We start from the raw sequence: 17,624 nt of genomic DNA, 5'->3' as shown, positions 1-17,624 counted from the left end.
TCTATCTATCTATCTATCTATCTATCTATCTATCTATCTATCTTGTTTTCCTTTTTGATCTTTTTTTTCGTGTTCTCTTTTCTTTCTTTTTTTTCTTTTTGCTTTTTTTTCTAATCTTATTAGAACCTCTGACGTATTTAGACGAGGGAAGGAGACGTCTGAAAAGAATTCCTTGATCTCGTTCTTGAATGAAGTTGTGACTACCGTGGTAACCCGCGGTGAGATGATGATGAAGAACATTCCGTTGCTGGTGGAGACCTGGAGGCTAACAGAGAAGAGTAGACAGAGAAGGAGAATGAAACAGAGAGACAGACAGAGAGAAAGACAGAGAGAGTGAGAGAGAGAGAGAGAGAATGATAGAGGAGGGAGAGGAAGAGAGGAACTATACGAGGCCATTGTGATCCGGATGTCATATGTTGCTCACAAAGTGTTTTACATTCCCGATAGTAATGATTGAAATTCCTTCGTCGTAATCCTCGATGGTTCTTGCCCGTTGTTTCTTATTCGAACTTCGTGTCGAGACCAGTTGAGACGCTGATAAAGTCATTTTCAATGCTCCCTTCCCGCACTTATGCTTACGTAGTTCGATATTTTTTTATTTGTTTTTTTCGTTTCCTTTTTTCGTAGTTTTCTTTTTTCTTTCTTTCTTTATATATATATATATTTTTTTTTTTCTATTCAAGTAAATAAAACATTGGAATGTGAATTTTATGAATTAAATTGAATCACCTTTTTTCAAGGTAAATGTAATGTTCTTCATTTTCCAATCACGCGCAAAGATATTTGAAGTGATCTATGTGAACCATTATATATATATATATATATATATATATATATATATATATATATATATATATAAAATTGTTACAAATATTTCTCCGCTCATTCCTCGCATACCTTCCCATACAAAGATTCTACGTAGGCGGTTGTCAAAAAGAAATGATAGAAGGTAAAAAGGGGAAGAAAATAAGATAAGAATATAAGGGTAAAAATTTAAGAAAAAAGGAAAAAAAAACAAGGAAAAATAAAATTCGTCAAAGATGACGTTTCATCTATCTATCGGCTTCCTTGGAAGCTCGCTCAAAGTCTACCACCAGGATACGGAATCCTGATGGAAGTGCGAATTCCAAGGTGCAAGAAACAGCACAATGGGAAGCGTGTTCGTTGCGAAAGAAAGATGACGGGAAAGAATGGAAGAAGGTGCGAAGAGGATCGAAAGGGGTGGAAGAGGAGAGTCGAGGGGGCGAACTGGAGGAGGGGTTGATTTTTCTCATTGGCCGGGGGCGTGGGATGGCATGGACAGATAGAGAGAAAGAGAGAAAGGCAGAGAGAGAGAGAGAGAGAGAGAAAGAGAAAGAGAGAGAAAGAGAGAGAAGGAACATTGCTCTGGTGGAGTCTGCCGTCTCTCGAGGCTCCTTCAACTTTTTACCGTCGGCTGAGCTGACTCAGCGACTATTTCTCATTAACGGGCCGATATTTTTGTAAAATTGGATTTTCGTCTGAGAAATCACGTGACATCCCACCAACTTATTTTTTTTCTTCTCTCTCTCTCTCTCTCTCTCTCTCTGTCTCTCTCTGTCTTTTTTTTCCTCGAGACAAAATTTTTCTTCCCTAAGAAAAATCTCGTTTTTTTTGTTGGTTGTTTTTTCTTTTTTTTTTCATAAATCTTTTTTCTTTCCTCTCTCTCTTTTTTTTCCTCCATCTTTGTTTTGTCTTTTTCTTTTTTTTCTTTGAATTTGTCCTCGTTAAAAGTAAATATTATACATGGCTGTAAATTTTCGCGAAAAACAGCTCGCGTGTCATACGTGTGCATTGGTTATTCGATGGGATGCACGTTGCACCGCTCGAACGCATTTATCATCATGTGGCCGGCTGCCGAGCAGAGAAAACCATACCCCCACCACTATTAACTTCTGTGGTACGATGCCACTGCCGCCACTGCCGCCGTTGCGCCAGTGCTGCCGCCGTGGAACGACACGTGTAAGCCCCGTACGTCCCTGTCTCAACTAAGTACTTATTATACTTATGACTTGCCACGCTTTTGCGTGTATATGTGTTTTAGCAGTTCGTGTAAATTCAGAATACTTATGTATAATACATACATACATATATACGCGTAATATGTACACATAAATATGTATATATTTGTATATATATATATATAGGTTATGTCTGAGAGGTGATCGGTATTTACATATGTACGCGTTTGCAACGATGTACTTATTAAACAACAATATGGCGATTGTCACGATAAAAAGCGCGTATGCTTAGCGGAAAACATCTCGCTAAAAGGGATCTATTCTGATCTGATGTGATCCATACTTCAAAAATATAATCCACTGAAGTTAATTTATGATGTCGAGTATAGGTCATTGTCATTTGTTCTTTTTTTTACGTTGATTTTTATATCATTTGTAACTAGTTTATCAGACAAGATACTTTCAAAATAATATTTTTTTTTTATTTTATTAAATTTTAATTTTTAATTACAGTAGAGGTTGTATATTTATTAAAAAAAAAAAAGAAAGAAAGAACAAAAGAGGAACAACATGCAAGAATATTATAATCGATCGCTTTTTTTCTTTTTTTTCTTTTTTCTTTTTCTCTTTTTTTTTTACGGATTCCAAACCGGAATTTTATATAAACAATTTGCATGAATCATGTAATGATCGAGGAAATTGGAATAATTTTGAAATAATTTGTTGGATCGATGAATTGATAAATATTCTCGCATTTATGTTTTCATCCCAAACGAATACATAAAAGTCGAGTAACCGACTTACTTAAGTAAGACTGGTTCGTCTTAATGACATGCTTCGTTTCCGTAAGAGCGTATCGTCGTCGCGTGATCAAGAAAAAGAAGGTAAAAGTTGTCGACTGCAATAACGGCGGAGGTAGTAGCACCTTAAGCTCTCGATCACGATCCCTCCGATCGATTTCTTCTTGGTCGCATGCGATCTTACGGGTTGCATCTATCTACATCAATGATACGTTGTTGAACGTACGTTAATTTTATAGCGATGGATAAGAACCGACAATGAAAGAAAATTTTCCTTTTTAATTTACAAATTTAATTTATTAGTAATTACTGATTATTAATTAAGAAGTCTAATTAATTTATTTTACATATATACATATATGCATGTAAATTAAGTTGCATTGTTTATCATAAGTTATATAATATTATATGCAAGTTTTAAATTACACATCATAGTGTAATTATTTTTAGAGCTATAATATAGTTATTACGTAATTATTAGTTAATACATAATTTATATTTGTCATATAATTATTCCGATATATTTATTATATCATTACGATCATATAACATACATGTTGTATTTATTGTACAAGTTGTCAGAACGATTTATTTAAATGAATTTTTATTAATAATTACAAAAGAACGTCGAACGTAAAGATTTAATGCATTTTTAATAATATTGACGAATAAAGAAAGTTTTATCTTTTTTTCTTTTTTTTGACAATCTTGATCCCGATCGTGATCGAATCGATCACTGAGAATACGTCAATGTTTATAACGTCGTCATTACTTAATTATTAATCGTACAAGGCTGTTGTTGTTGAGACAACGAAACGTAGACATAATATCGCGTGTTCCGCCGGCACGATCCGTCGTCGAGTAGCGCGAAAAGAGAATCAAGGTGAAGAAATAGACCTACCGCCGAGAAACCGAACGATCTCGACGACGACTCAACGATTCTAACATTTTTATCCTAATTCTCTTTTTATAAGTATTGCGATAAAACTTGCGTTAACCTTAATCAAAATTACTATGATCGTTATGTTAATAATCGTCGAATGCAGTCAAGCTGTGTTAATGAATCTTAATATTACGATCATTTTCTCTTTCTTTCTCTCTCTCGTTCTATTTCTATCTAACTGTATTTATAATCAATTTTTATATAATAAAAATATATCATATATTATTATTATTATTATATAATTATTTTTGAAATAAGCGAAGTGTTATAAGTGTACTTTCGTGATGTTTATATAAACACACATACACATATACCAACAATATTACATTGTAGGAGTCAAAAATAATGTTAAAATTTGTCACAAAATAATATTCAATACTGAAATAATGTTCTTTAAATAGATACAAAATATTGAAGATTTACGAATTAATTATCAGCCTAAGTCAATTTTAATATCTCTCGATATATAACGATCTCAATGATATTAATCTCATTTGTTATATAATATTTTACGATATCCGACCAGAGCAAAGAGAAAAAAAAAAGAAAGAAAGAAAAGGAAGAAAAGAGAAAAAAAAGGATGATAATTTCTGGACTTGGAGGAAAGAAAGATTCCTCGAGGATTTACACGAGACGCATAAAGTTGGTAACATCCGACGTTATATGTTGTGCCGGTGGTCCAGAGACTTCTTCTCGTTTCCACGCTTTTACGTCAACGATGTTCATCGAAGAAATCGGGCCTCCCGTGAACGTGGATCTCGGTGATGCGACGACGACGTCTCAAAAGGAGGAAGAAGTAAAAAAAAAAAAAAGAAAAGAGAGAAAAAAAAGAAAGAAAGAAAGAAAGAAAGAAAGAAAGAAAGAAAAAAGAGAGAAAGAAAGAAAGAAGAAAAAACAAAAAAGAAAGGAAGGAGAGAGTCTACGTTGTCGTTCGCCGACTTAACCGAGTGCCAATGGTAGAGAGGTGGGGTGGAATGGGGATGGGAGGGGATTGGAGGGGAGGGGGAAAAAGTACTACTCGATGGAAACGCGACAAATCGAGAGGACGAAGAAAAAGAGACGTGTGACTAAGCGAGGTCAAGATTAGAATAGAACTCGGGGTCGAATACACGAATAAGACGGTGAGAAACCGCCGAACGACTTCTACTCGTTGTCCTTCCGTGTCTCTCATCTCTCTGAATGGAAAGGAATTCCTTACTTCGATCGTTCTTCGTTACATCGAAAAAATTTTACAAGAGAAAATTCTTACCGGACGACCAATCGCTGATTGACTCGTCCTCAACATTTTCTTTTTTATTAGACTCTTGAACGATCCGATGGATCCGAGGGAAAGGGGAGAAAGAGAAAAAATGAAAGAGAGAAAGAAAAAACATCGATGCAAACTCATCAAAAAAAAAAGAAAAGAAAAAAAAATATATATATATACAAGAAAGAAAAGAAAAAGTGCGATTCGACTTGGCCTCGTTTACCGCGAAGTTTTCAAAAGAAAATTCCGACGAATCGATTGAGACGTTCTGAAATATTCCTTTCTTTTTATTTTTCTTTTTTCTTTCTTCTTCTTCTTCTTCTTTTTCTTTCGATCACATTCTTGACCGTAGAAAAATAGAAAGAAAAAAGAAATAGAGAAAAAGAATGACAAAGAATAGGAAAACTTTATGCAACTATCATTGCAAAAAAATATAATTTCGATTTGGTTACGTTCGTTACTATTATCAGGAGAAATATTTCGGATCAATCGATATATTCGCGCTCTGAGAAATATTTTTATTATATTTTTGATAAATCTTAAATGAAAGAAAAAATCGATCATCGAAAAATGGAAGCGACCCGATTGGTTCGATTGGAAAATCCCAATCAATCGATTTAGGCTTCTTTAATATCGAACGATATCAATAAAAAAAAAAATAAAAGAATATATAAATAATAAAAAGTATACAAAAAAAATACTTCTCGACTTCGCTAGAATTTTCGAGATAAAAATTCCATTTGACTCATATTAAAATTTGTTTTAATTGTTCTTGAACGTTAAAAAAAAAGAAAGAGAGAGAGAGAGAAAAAGAAAAGAAAGGAAATTAAAAGTGAATTTCATTCCTTTCATTAAAAAAGATCTGTTATTTATTGATTAACATTAATCAAGTTTTCGATCGAAAAAATATACAATGTCAAAGATTGACATCGAATTACTTCGTTTATCTTACGTCGTGTCTATTCAAAAATCTATTGAAACGTGAGTACTTAATGTACCGAGCAGAAAGAAGAGAGAGAGAGACAGAGAGAGAGAGAGAAAAAACAGAGTGTCGTTGAATAGGTAAAAGCAGCAGGCTTCTTTTGCTTCGTTTGCAGAAACTGCAAACGAGGGTGCAACGCTATGACACCGCCGTCACGTCGTCACACTAATCGCCTGAGCTTCGTGCAAAAACGTTAATTGCGATGTTACTCGCTTATGATAATATTTAATCGTCCGACGGATAGTATATACATACGTACGAGAATAGACATAAAATCGATCTTTCCTGTCGATCTTTATCGTAATATTTATAAAAATAAGAACAAATACAATATTTGTTCCTGATAAAACGTTTTACGAAAATTACTCGACATATTTCTTATGAATAATATATTATATATGTATGTATATATACATATATATATAACATAATTATATATAAATATACAATATATATATAAAGAATACTAAAATTTTGACCGAAGAAAAAAATCGTCATAAATAAAAAAATAAGACTATATTACGTGACTTGAACTCAAAATACGATATTCCGAAATTCTTCTTACGAATTTGTTACTATGCATTTTTTCCACTTTTTTCATAAAAACGATTTAAAACTGCATGAAATCGATCGTTAGGAAGAGTTTAAAAAGTACGTCGTCGACTTTTAACTTTCTGATCGTCACTATCGTCTTGTTGACTCGCACATTCGTTTGACGATAAAAAAAAAAGAAGAAGAGAAGATCAAAAAAAAAGTACTAAAGTAACTAAACCTGCAAAGTTGAACTAAAAAAAAAACGAACAAAAAAAGAGGAGGTAGATTACAAAAAAAATAGCAAAAAGAAAAAGAAAAAGAAAAAAGAGAAGAAACGAAAAAAAAGATATGTTCGTCAGGTAGAACGCGATAATTTTTTTTTGTCAACTCCCGTCGGTTATTCGAACGAATGAACGTTCACGAATGGACGGACGTTCGTTTTCGTTTTTCCACTGTTAGAAAATTTTTCTTCGGCATGCTCGAGAGAAGAAGAAGAAGGGCTGCATCCCTTCTGTCTTGTTTTTCTTCTTTTTTTCCTTTTCTTTCTCTCTCTCTCTCTCTCTCTTTTTTTCTTCTTTTCTTTCCCTCGAACGAACGAACGAACGAACGAACGAACGAACGAAGCGCGAACACGAGAAAGCTGTTCTAAGGGTAACAATGTGGATTATGGGCGATGATGACGAATATTTATGAGTTTACGATATTTATGAGTTTATGACTTCTGTGTTAAAAGATTTCACGGGGTACACGCGAAGGACGACTAAGGAAGAAGTTCGCTTTAGTTTTCTTTCAAAGGATATTTCTGACGGTTTGTCACATGGATGACATAACGAGAGGCCACTTTCCTACCTTCTTTTCAATTTGTGTTTCCCACTGAGAAGAACTAGACAATGTTCAGAATTGGTATCTTTTCAAAATTGATATATGTATTATTGTTCTTAAATAATATACTTAATAATATACTTAATATTAATTTATTAATATACTGTATATATTACACATATATACTATTATATTATATATTATATATATAAAATATATAAATATATAAATATTATAAATGTATTAAATGTATAAAACAAGTGTTAATTGTTTGATACATTTATAAGAAAATTTAACATCAATAATATCGAAAATACTCGTAGAGATGATATTAATTGTTATATCACTCTGTATATAAATATATAAAGTAATACAAATTACATTTACTGCACGATTCTATTTTTTAATAATTATCATTCATCTATATATCAGACGAATATTGAAAAATAACGTTAATTATTCTTTACATCCCGTTGAATGAAAAAAGAAAAGAAAACAAAAAAGAAAGAAAGAAGACGTCGAATATGGAAGAGAAGGGAAGGAGGTAACCCGAAAAACTATTCAAGAGGAAATCCATCGTGAAATTCGTAGCTAACGAGGCCGACGAATCGGTACTTTTCGCAATCGGTAGAGAAGCAGCCATCGACAAGTTCTTCAAAGTGACTTCTGTGAGAAGATTTCGCTGTAATCGGCGATGCATGTCGGCAATACGACGAATTTATCAGCGAACCGGTGCATTTCGAAAGTCGGCCTTGTCCATTAAGAGTTAACGGTACCTGACGTGTCTACGTTTGAAAATCTTTCACGTTTGAGAGATAAAAAAAAAATTATAAATAATAAATCCAGGTTACTTTATATAATACTTGGATATATCTTAAATTAAGTTAGTCCTTCAAAAAAAGAAAACAAAACAAAACAAAACCAAGAAGATCCTTTCGAGGTTATCACAAAGTTTTCTCTTTGATTTCCTCGCGTTAAAATTTCACTTATCCTTTCGAAAGGAATACCCATAGATTATTACGAAACGATTTGTTCTAGTACACTAAAAAGCGTTAAGTCATGGGTGTAGTAAGATCGCAATCGTCTTCTCTTCGAGAGGGGCTCCATGATCCGCTCTTCAACAAAATATCCTCGAGCGACAATTAACTGGTCGATTTTCGTGGCACGCCCGAAGGTGTCTCCATAACAAATCTCGAGCTGTTTATAAACGTGAGAAAGAGAGAGAAAGAAATAGAGTCCGTAAGGTTCCACAACAAATCTCGAGCTGTTTATAAACTGTGAGAAAGAGAGGGAGAGAGAGAGAGAGAGAGAGAAAGAGATAGATTTCGTAAGACGTAAATCAAGGAGAAAAAGAGAAAAGAGAGAGAGAGAAGGAAAGACAATATTTGTAATAATAGAAGAACATCAAAGGTTATCTATCTTATTGGCACGATAGACTATACATACGTTCGAACGTTGTACATCAAAAGGTTATTATGAGTTTACGGCTAGTCTCTTATAACCATAATAGTTTTCTTCGTCCTTCCTTACATCCCTTTATCTTTTTCCTTTTAGGAAAAGATATATTTGAAAACGTCGCAATTGGAGATTTACGAGTTAGCCTGAGTGAACTTGGAGCAAATACCATCACTTCCTCGTTTTCGGTCATCCATTCGCGAAATTTTTTCGTTGACTTCTGCTTGTTCGAAGAAAGAAACGAAAAAAGAGAGAGAAACGGAGAGAAAGAGAGAAAGAGAGAAAGAGAGAAAGAGAGGGAGGGATAGAACGAAGGGAGGAAGGAAAGAAGGAAGGAAGGAAGGAAGGAAGGAAGGAAAGAAAGAAAGAGGGGGAAGGACCGCGACTGCGGATGGTGGTCCTTTTCGTTTCTTACGTGACAAGAACTGGCCAGAAGTCAGGCTTTAACGTGGTCGAGACTAACTTGCCACGGACTCCAATGATTTTCTTTGCTCTGATCCTAAAGTTCCACAGGAGCGAGGAGAAGCTGAGACTACCCGCTGACAAGCCGTCAGCATCCTTGGCGGGGTAGCTTTCTTGGTTACCCCTCGACGGGAACTGCTGGCTATCAGTATTTTCTGATATTTAAAAAAAAAAAAGAACAGAAAAAAGAAGAAAAAAAGGGAATTGGAAAAAAATAAAAAAGAAAACGAAAAAGTAGGAATCTTCGAAGGGGATTGTTTTCCTTTGGAAATCTTGTTGTGATTGTTTCCACGGTGAAGCGACGACAAGGAAATGTCTTCTTCTTACCTGGTCGAAAGAGAGAAATGGTGTTTTATTTTTTTTATAGTTTCCCTACTTTTTTCTACTTCTTCTTCTTCTTCTTCTTCTTCTTCTTTTTTCTCCTTCTCATTTTACCACTTTCTTTCCGCTTAATTTTACGCTCGAAAAGTCTCATAGCCCATAGGTCTCTAATTAATCGAATTTATTTATATGATAGATAATAGAAAAATGAGAAAACAAAGAAACAAGAAGAAAGAAAAAGGGATCTAGCGAAAGTTTCGAGACATCAACCTTTGGAACCATCAACTTCGCTGACCGCAAACACGATCCGAAAACCACGTCTCTTCTTCGATCTGTCACGCTAACCAAAACTGTCATTATGAAAAAAGTATAGAAAATGATTTACTGTTTGCATCCGACCGCATCTTCATGTGAATCCATTATGGACGACCAGACATTTATGAGACTTTATTTACCTATGTACATGCATATATACATACAAAGCATTGTATGTATATATATATATATATATACCTTCTTGAAAAGGAAGATGGTTGAAGATGTTAAGAAGGGAAGAAAGAAGAGATGAGAAGGGTTGATTCGTAAAGGGTGGGTAGAAAAAGAATGAATGCAGTTATCGAAGTGACTCGATCAACGGGGAGGTGTCGAAGAGGGTGGATTATTTACGACGCAACACTCTTTCGCTACTTTTGTATTCGTTCTCCTGTGGGCGTAGATCAAACTCCTGAAACAATTTGCATTTATTTAACCGGTATCCACCCTTTTTCTCTCTTCCATTTTTTTTTCTTTCTTTTTGTTTTATTTTGTTTTGTTTTGTTTTCTTTGTTTTTTCAACGTATCGTTCCGCTTATACTTTGCACTTTTCACACCTACTTTTTCATCGTTCTTTACTATTTCTCTCTCTTTCTCTCTCTCTCTCTCTCTTTCTATTCTTTGATTTATTTTACGCGTGGCTTAATCAGAGGTTAATTGGATTTCTATCTAATCAACACTTATGTAGTAGCGTGATTTATTAAATGATATGCTACTTCTACGAACGAGCATGCACTCCAACAATTATAGTAACTTACTGAGAATATTTATCCTATCGAAGTTCGAACAAAATTTACTACCTGATAAAAAGAAAAGATTTACAGGATCGATTGAAAATCGAAGGATCACTTTTCATTCGTTTTTTTTTCTTTTTTATTTTTTCGAACGAAAAAAAGAAAAGAAACATGTGATTACTCGTATAAAATCGCAAGACGATTAATATTCGGACGAATCTTCGATTTGCTCGCTTCGAGTTTCGCGCTTTCGTTGACGAACTTTGTAGATTTTCTCAAAGTTGACCTTGAAAGAAAAGAAAGAAAGAAAGAAAGAAAATAATAAAAAGTATATACGAGAATACGCGAAGGCTGGTAAAAGAATTATCTTACGTAGTTAGTGAAACGCGGTCTTCCGACGGAGCTACCAACTGGTAAGAAGATGGTCGAGCTATTTTGCTCGACTCCTTCGAAATATTTGATGGCACGAGAAGAAAAATTGACGACGATGAGTCGCATGAAGACATTAAGGAGTTTGTTTTGTCCGATCCTCGCGACGGGATGTCTTGCCAGGGATAGGACAACTTCGAAGCAAAACGCTCCTATTGCATCGGTTGAATCTTCGACGCACGCTGGGGGTCCTTTTCGGGTATTCCTCTGTCTCTTTTTCTCCTTCTCTCTTTCTCTCTCTTTCTTTCTCAATTTTCATCTCTTTTTTTCTAACGAAAAGGAATAGAGACAAGAGGAAGACGAGGATAGATAGATAGATAGATAGATAGATAGACGGACGAACGGAACGTTCTTTTAGTTACTATGTTGGGATAATGCGTGTCCTCTCTTCGTACCTTTTAGCCTTCTGTTTGGCGATTTCTCTACGACTGGAACGTATGTACCATAACGTGCAAATACACTGGACCGATAATAAACATTGATGGAACATCAGTGTCCGTTACGAACTAAGACATCTTTCTCTTATTCTTTTTATTCTTCCTTTTTCTTTTCCTTCTTCTTCTCCTTCATTTTTTCCTTTTTTTTCATCTTATTTCTTATCTCTATGAACAAGGGGAACACAGGGGAACAATATCCTCAGTTGAATTCTGAATCTTCTCTTCTGCCAGAAGGGGGAGGGTAGGGGAGAGGGTGGGACCGAGATTTCATGGAACGAATCGAAGTTGGGACGTTAAACTGGACTATCGTTTAGCGAATCGAGAAAGGATAGAAAGGGAACGAAGTTAAAGATGGATTTTTATTTTCTGTGTAAAAATAGATTAACCCTTTCTATTGATCCTGTCCAATCTCGAAGTCACAAGCTTTGTGTATTTTTGTGGTAGTTTTGTTTTTTACTTCTTTATATATATATACCTAAACTTTACTTTATCGTTTTATTCTTTAAACAAACTTTATTGTTAATTCGTACGTCATTTATTTATTATAATTCTATCCAACTTCAAAGCCACATGCCTATGTAATTTTTAATTTATTTTCTATTTTTTTCTTATATATCTAAACTTTATTTTATCGTTTTATTCATCGAACAAACTTTATCGTTACTTCGTGTAGAAAGTTTTTAATTTTGTTCAACTTGCAATTAACAATATCGTAACTTCGATATTACGTTATCATTCTTCTTTTTGTTTTTTGTAGATACACAAGAAAGAAATAAAAAAATGATTCAACATTTTTCTCGATTTTCTTATCGAAGAAAATTCGTTTATGAATGAATCTAATTACGTCTAATATCGTCACGTTCGTTTCCTTTTATATTTTTTTTACTTTTCTTTCTTTCTTTCTTTCTTTCTTGTTTCTTTTATTTTTTATTTGCTTTTCCTTTAGACTTTTTTATAATCTTTTTTTTTACTTTTCTTTCATTTAAAAATAATCATGTCCTAAGAACTTTTCGAAATTCATTATGGCATTTCCGAGTCGACGGACCATTGCTTTCGTTTCGTATCCTGTTGGCTGCATGCATCGTCATTTCCTCGACGACGAAGAATCATCAAAAGCCTTTCGGTAGAAAACGGTAGGAGAGGGTGAGGAAGGGGAGGAAAGCGAAGGGAGCGAGGAGAGGGACATAAGGGGGAAACAAAGAGGACCTATTCGTAATCCGCGATCATGCGTGAACGAGCAGACCTAATGATTACGAAAACGCATAATGATCCTGTTCGCGAACCTGTTACCTACTTTGCTCGAAAAACATTTGGAAATCTCGTTTTCTCAAACAGCAGTAATACGTAAGTTAGATTACAAAATATCTCGTTTACGTAGATATTATACTTTACGTTGAAAAATTACAACAAATTCGATGAGTCAATGATCGAAAAAGAAGATCGAATTAATAGATTAAACTTATAAATTTTTATCGTTAGAATTGAATCTGTTCGAATGGAGTATTAAGAATTTTCTTTTTAACGTTGCATTATATTCTCGAATAATACGAGAAACATATGAATAATTTGGATAATTACAACGTCAATAAAACATAAGTCAAATTACAAAATATCTTTTAAATATTACACTTTACATTCGAAAATTATAACGCATTGGATGAGTCTATGATTAGAAAAAAAAAAAAAAAGATTCTTATCCGTCAAACCGTTCAGACGAAGTAGCTCCATTTTCTTTTCAACGATAAATTATTTCGAATAATACTTGAATAATTAACAAATATTCGATTAATTTGTAATAACAATAACAGCAACGAAATTTTAAAGTCAATCAAAAAAAAAAAAAACCTTAATAAAAGCTCAATTTTCTTTTTAACGTAACACCGTCTCGTGTAATACTAGAAATATTTGACTAATTAGAGTGATGATAATCATATTATCAATAATAATAAAAGAAAAATCTATATATATATATATATTACATCTATAGTCATTTCTCCAAATGAAATTTATGATAAAAAAGCACGGACTATCATGAGAAAAGAGTAGAAATGATATAGTAGAAGTCTACTCTTCTGGAAAGAGAACTCTCTAATGTAAGTGGGAGGCGTGGCCTCTTGGCAATGGACTCGCACGAGGATTGGTGTTCGTTGGTTGGTAATACTCGTGACGCCTACCCTAAGTCTCCGGTTCGAAGTTTCACAGTACAGTTTGCCATGGAACGAGGATTCCACCTTGTGCCGGGGTTACCCCACTTCCTCTTTCAGAGGATTTTTAGGATCGACGATGGGAGTGGCCAATCCTTAGTTACTTGCCTTCTTCGTTGACGACGAGCTTAGTCAGGATCAAGAAGCCGATCTGTTCGTAGTAGTCGAGTTGTTGTTCTTACTGGTGAGAGATCGAAAGATCTAACCAGGAGCAGTAGATGTATGGACGATAATATAGATTGATTGTAACATCGGCAAAATAGAGACAGATAAATAGAAAGAGAGAGAGAGAGAGAGAGGAGAGAGAGAGGAGAGAGAGAGAGAGAGGGAGAGAGGGAACGGGAAAAGGTCAATTGGGATAGATAGAAACAAAACAAAAAGGAAAACAAAAACGACCAAAAACATTTTAAACGAACGTGTGTTGGATTACCTTGTGAATTATCTGGTGTTGTTATTGAAGGAAACAATAGCTTAAGTGACTACCTCGTTAAACTGAATACTGTGTTGAACGTGCGAAGAAATCAATGTCTGTTACATCTACTTGTTACTTTTAATCTTTCATGGTTTATTTTAAAGAAATTGGATAAGGAAGATAGATAGATAGATAGATAGATAGAGGGAAAGGGAGAAAGAGAAAGGAAGAGAGGTAGAGAGATAGAGAGAGAGAAAGAAAGAGACAGAGGATCTAAAAATCAGTGAAGTGATTTAGTGATTTCAAGATTTCGTGGCCGGCGGGCAGGTCCGAAGTAGTCAGTGGTTCGGACTACTTGAAATGACGGTTACCACTAATTTCTCGATGATGCGACCCTGTTTCACTGGATACCCATTTCAAGGTAAACGTTTATTTATTTTATTAAATCTATCTATAAAGCTTTTGTATTTGATTGTATTTTTATTGGAAACGTTTGATCTATATTCTTCTATTAATAGTAAAAATCTTTTCTGTATCACTCGTGATGATTTTGTTAAATTTTTAATAAAATATTTCGACAAAAAAAAAAGAAAAAGAGTTTTTGCTAAAAAAATGCAAGAAAATATATTAGCCGTCTTGAGACTAACCATTCAGTTATTGTTAACGGTTATATCATAAATTATAAAATATTACTTCTGAAGAAAATTACGGTCGTACTCCGAAAAAAAAACCTTTTCGGATTTACTTCAGGTTAACGCACCATCTTCGACTTGACAATCTTCTTTAATATTACCTTTTCCTTTTTTTCCTATCCTTTTTTGTCTTCTTTTTTTCTTTTCGTTCCTTCTTCCTTCAAATTACCAATATCTCGTTTTTATGTTACTTAAACGACGCACTATCCCATGGTTCAAACTTTCTGAAAGATTTTTTTTTAATTTGTATTAGAATCTAACTGTTAAAAATTGTTTTATCGAATTATATCGTGTAATATTATTATCGATTATCGTCAATCCGCGAATTTACGTTCTTACCGTCGGTCTGAAAATTTCAACGTTGCATTCAATATTATTATTTGAAAATCCTAGAGATCTATGGTATCTAATAGAATTTACGAGGAGAAAGGCCTCGAAAAATTTGACCATCGTCACGTACATACCTAAGTCATAAATTACAATTTTTTTTTATTTAAGAAAGTAATAATAAATTGTAATATGGTCTTCTCAAAAGGTATTCTCCTATATAAAGTAATGAGTGCGTTAGAGAAAATATATATTGCATTCCAATGTTCGTAGTATCGTCTAATCGTTTCTAACTGTGCGAAGGCAAAATTGATTAATATCATTAATCACTGTCTCTACGATATACATGTAATTACACGTTCTATTAATCCCGCGATAAAGAATTCTTTGAAAATATAGAAAATCTACGATTATCGAATCGATCGTACGATATTTTCAAGAATTAGAAGAACGAGGATTTTCAAAATAATCCACAAGAATTTCCAAGAAAAATAGCGAAGAGAAAAAAGAAACGAAGGAAAATTAAAATAAAAAACAATAATAAAAAATAACGATTAATAATTAATAATAATAATTTAAAACGAAAAAAAAATCGGAAGTCGCTTTGAATAATAATCAGAATTATTACGATCGATATCGGTATACGATAAATAATAAAATAATAAATAACAAATAAAACGTACGGTTTCGATCGAATTTTCTTTTTTTGCTTTTTTTTTTGGCCAAGCTGATGGAAGCGATGCATGACTTTCGTTATGCAATCATTCGCGGTTTTAATGCACCGTCGACGCTATCTTTTTCCTTCATTTTTTTTGTTTTTTTTTTTTTTTTGTTATCCTCCTCCCTTGGAGATTACGAGAGCGATCGATCGATCGATCGATCGATCGATGGACTTGCCTAAACACGTGAATTAACGATTGATTTATTTAATTTTTTTTTTTGGTATGTACTTGCTAGTTGATTTTCAAAAAAAAAATCACTATATTCGATCGTTCGCAAAATATCTTTATAATTTATTTATATCATATTTTATTATACCATAATTTATTAATACATCTATTTTTCTTTTCTTCCAATCGTTATTTTTACAAAAAAAAATTATGTATATATATGTATATTCGAAATATTAATTTATATATGTGTGTGTAAGGATTCACAAAGATCCCTTTTTCCTTTTTTCCTAATCTCTGGGTAAAACCTTTTTGCTTCAATGAATGATCGTAACGGTATGATCCGCGTGAATCAATATATCTAGAAGAGATCTATCTATCGAAGAAAGATCGATCATTTTTTCTCCTCGATTCAGTTTCGCATCAGTGATCAGACTTTTCGTTCGGATTGTCATTGAGATGAAATTTTTCCATTCGATGCAACGTTTTTCTTAGAATCGAAGCACACATTTCTCATGATGTTCGATAATCTAAGAAATAAAGAAATCTCGTCATAATTTTTTTTATTTATTTGTTCTTTTTTTTTCTTTTTAATTCTTTATTCTTAATACTCTTCGATCGTTCGATCATTCAAATAAATTTCATCTTGATTTCATCTTGTTTCTCTCTCTCTCTCTCTCTCTCCTTTTCTCTCTCTCTCTCTCTCTCTCTCTCTCTCTCTCTCTCTTTCTTTCTCTCTCTCTCTGTACTTGTAATCATTTTTTTTTTATGTTTTCCATTTGTATTGTTCATGCTATATACGGACATACACACACATACAACGAGAGGAAATAACTTTCGATTAACGAGCTCTACTCGTGTTCTCGCGTACTATTCTCGAGTTCTAAATTAAAAGTCTACGTGAGTCGAAAGGCAACTGTAAGAACGATCGTTGTAAGAACGTTATTTCTCTCTCGTCTCTCTCTTTCTCTCTCCCTCTCCCTCTCCCTCTCTTTCTCTCTCTCTCTCTCTCTCTCTCTCTCTTTCTCGCTCCTTTCGCCGAGCTTATATATACTTCGTCTAAATCGAAATTAAATAAGCCAAGGAAATTATACGCTATCATTATTGCGAGTCATAAACCTTCAGCTTAGTTGGACTTATCTCGATAGTCAAAGTTATTGTCGTCTTTTGTATGCCTTTCTTGTAACTTTTTTGTTAGTGAGAGAAAGAAAGAAAGAAAAAAAAAGAAAGAAAAAGAGAGAAAGAGAGAGAGAAAGAGAGAGAGAGAGAGAGAGAGAGAGGGAATAAAAAGAAAAAGAAAAAAAGACATAATGAAAGAAATAAAAATCTTTACTTAATAACCTTATTATCTTCAATGAAAAGAGGAATAATTTCTTCAGTTTTCTAATATTATCTTTTAGATTTAGGATCGATACCAGGACAGGGCCGTGTTAATCAATTAGGAGGAGTATTTATAAACGGTCGACCATTACCCAATCATATTCGATTGAAGATAGTTGAGATGGCTGGTGCTGGCATCAGACCGTGCGTTATATCCAGGTAAATTCGATCGACGATTTATGTAATTGTTGTTCGTTAATTTAATCTAATCAATTATGATCGTCGATTAAAGAATGATACGTTTCACGTTAGACAACTACGTG

General features: G+C 33.7%; 1 protein-coding gene across 2 annotated transcripts in view; it reads left to right on the top strand.

Moving 5' to 3' along the window:
- Nucleotides 1-17,624, top strand: part of LOC127065712 (protein gooseberry-like) — a 51,263-nt gene that overhangs the window by 25,050 nt on the left and 8,589 nt on the right. Inside the window, exons 3-5 of one of the 2 annotated variants that reach the window (XM_050998487.1) lie at nucleotides 14,370-14,493; nucleotides 17,382-17,520; nucleotides 17,614-17,624. The exon at nucleotides 17,614-17,624 is cut by the window's right edge and continues 279 nt beyond it. In XM_050998487.1, coding sequence (XP_050854444.1) covers nucleotides 14,433-14,493; nucleotides 17,382-17,520; nucleotides 17,614-17,624 — 211 coding nt within the window. In that variant the 5' untranslated portion in view covers nucleotides 14,370-14,432. Of the gene's footprint in view, nucleotides 1-13,817; nucleotides 14,494-17,381; nucleotides 17,521-17,613 lie in introns of those variants that run through there. The other variant, XM_050998495.1, reaches the window with a different exon arrangement.

Source organism: Vespula vulgaris, chromosome 1 (genome assembly GCF_905475345.1).
Source record: "Vespula vulgaris chromosome 1, iyVesVulg1.1, whole genome shotgun sequence".
NCBI lineage: Eukaryota > Metazoa > Arthropoda > Insecta > Hymenoptera > Vespidae > Vespula > Vespula vulgaris.
This window is presented reverse-complemented; position numbering and strand designations above follow the sequence as displayed.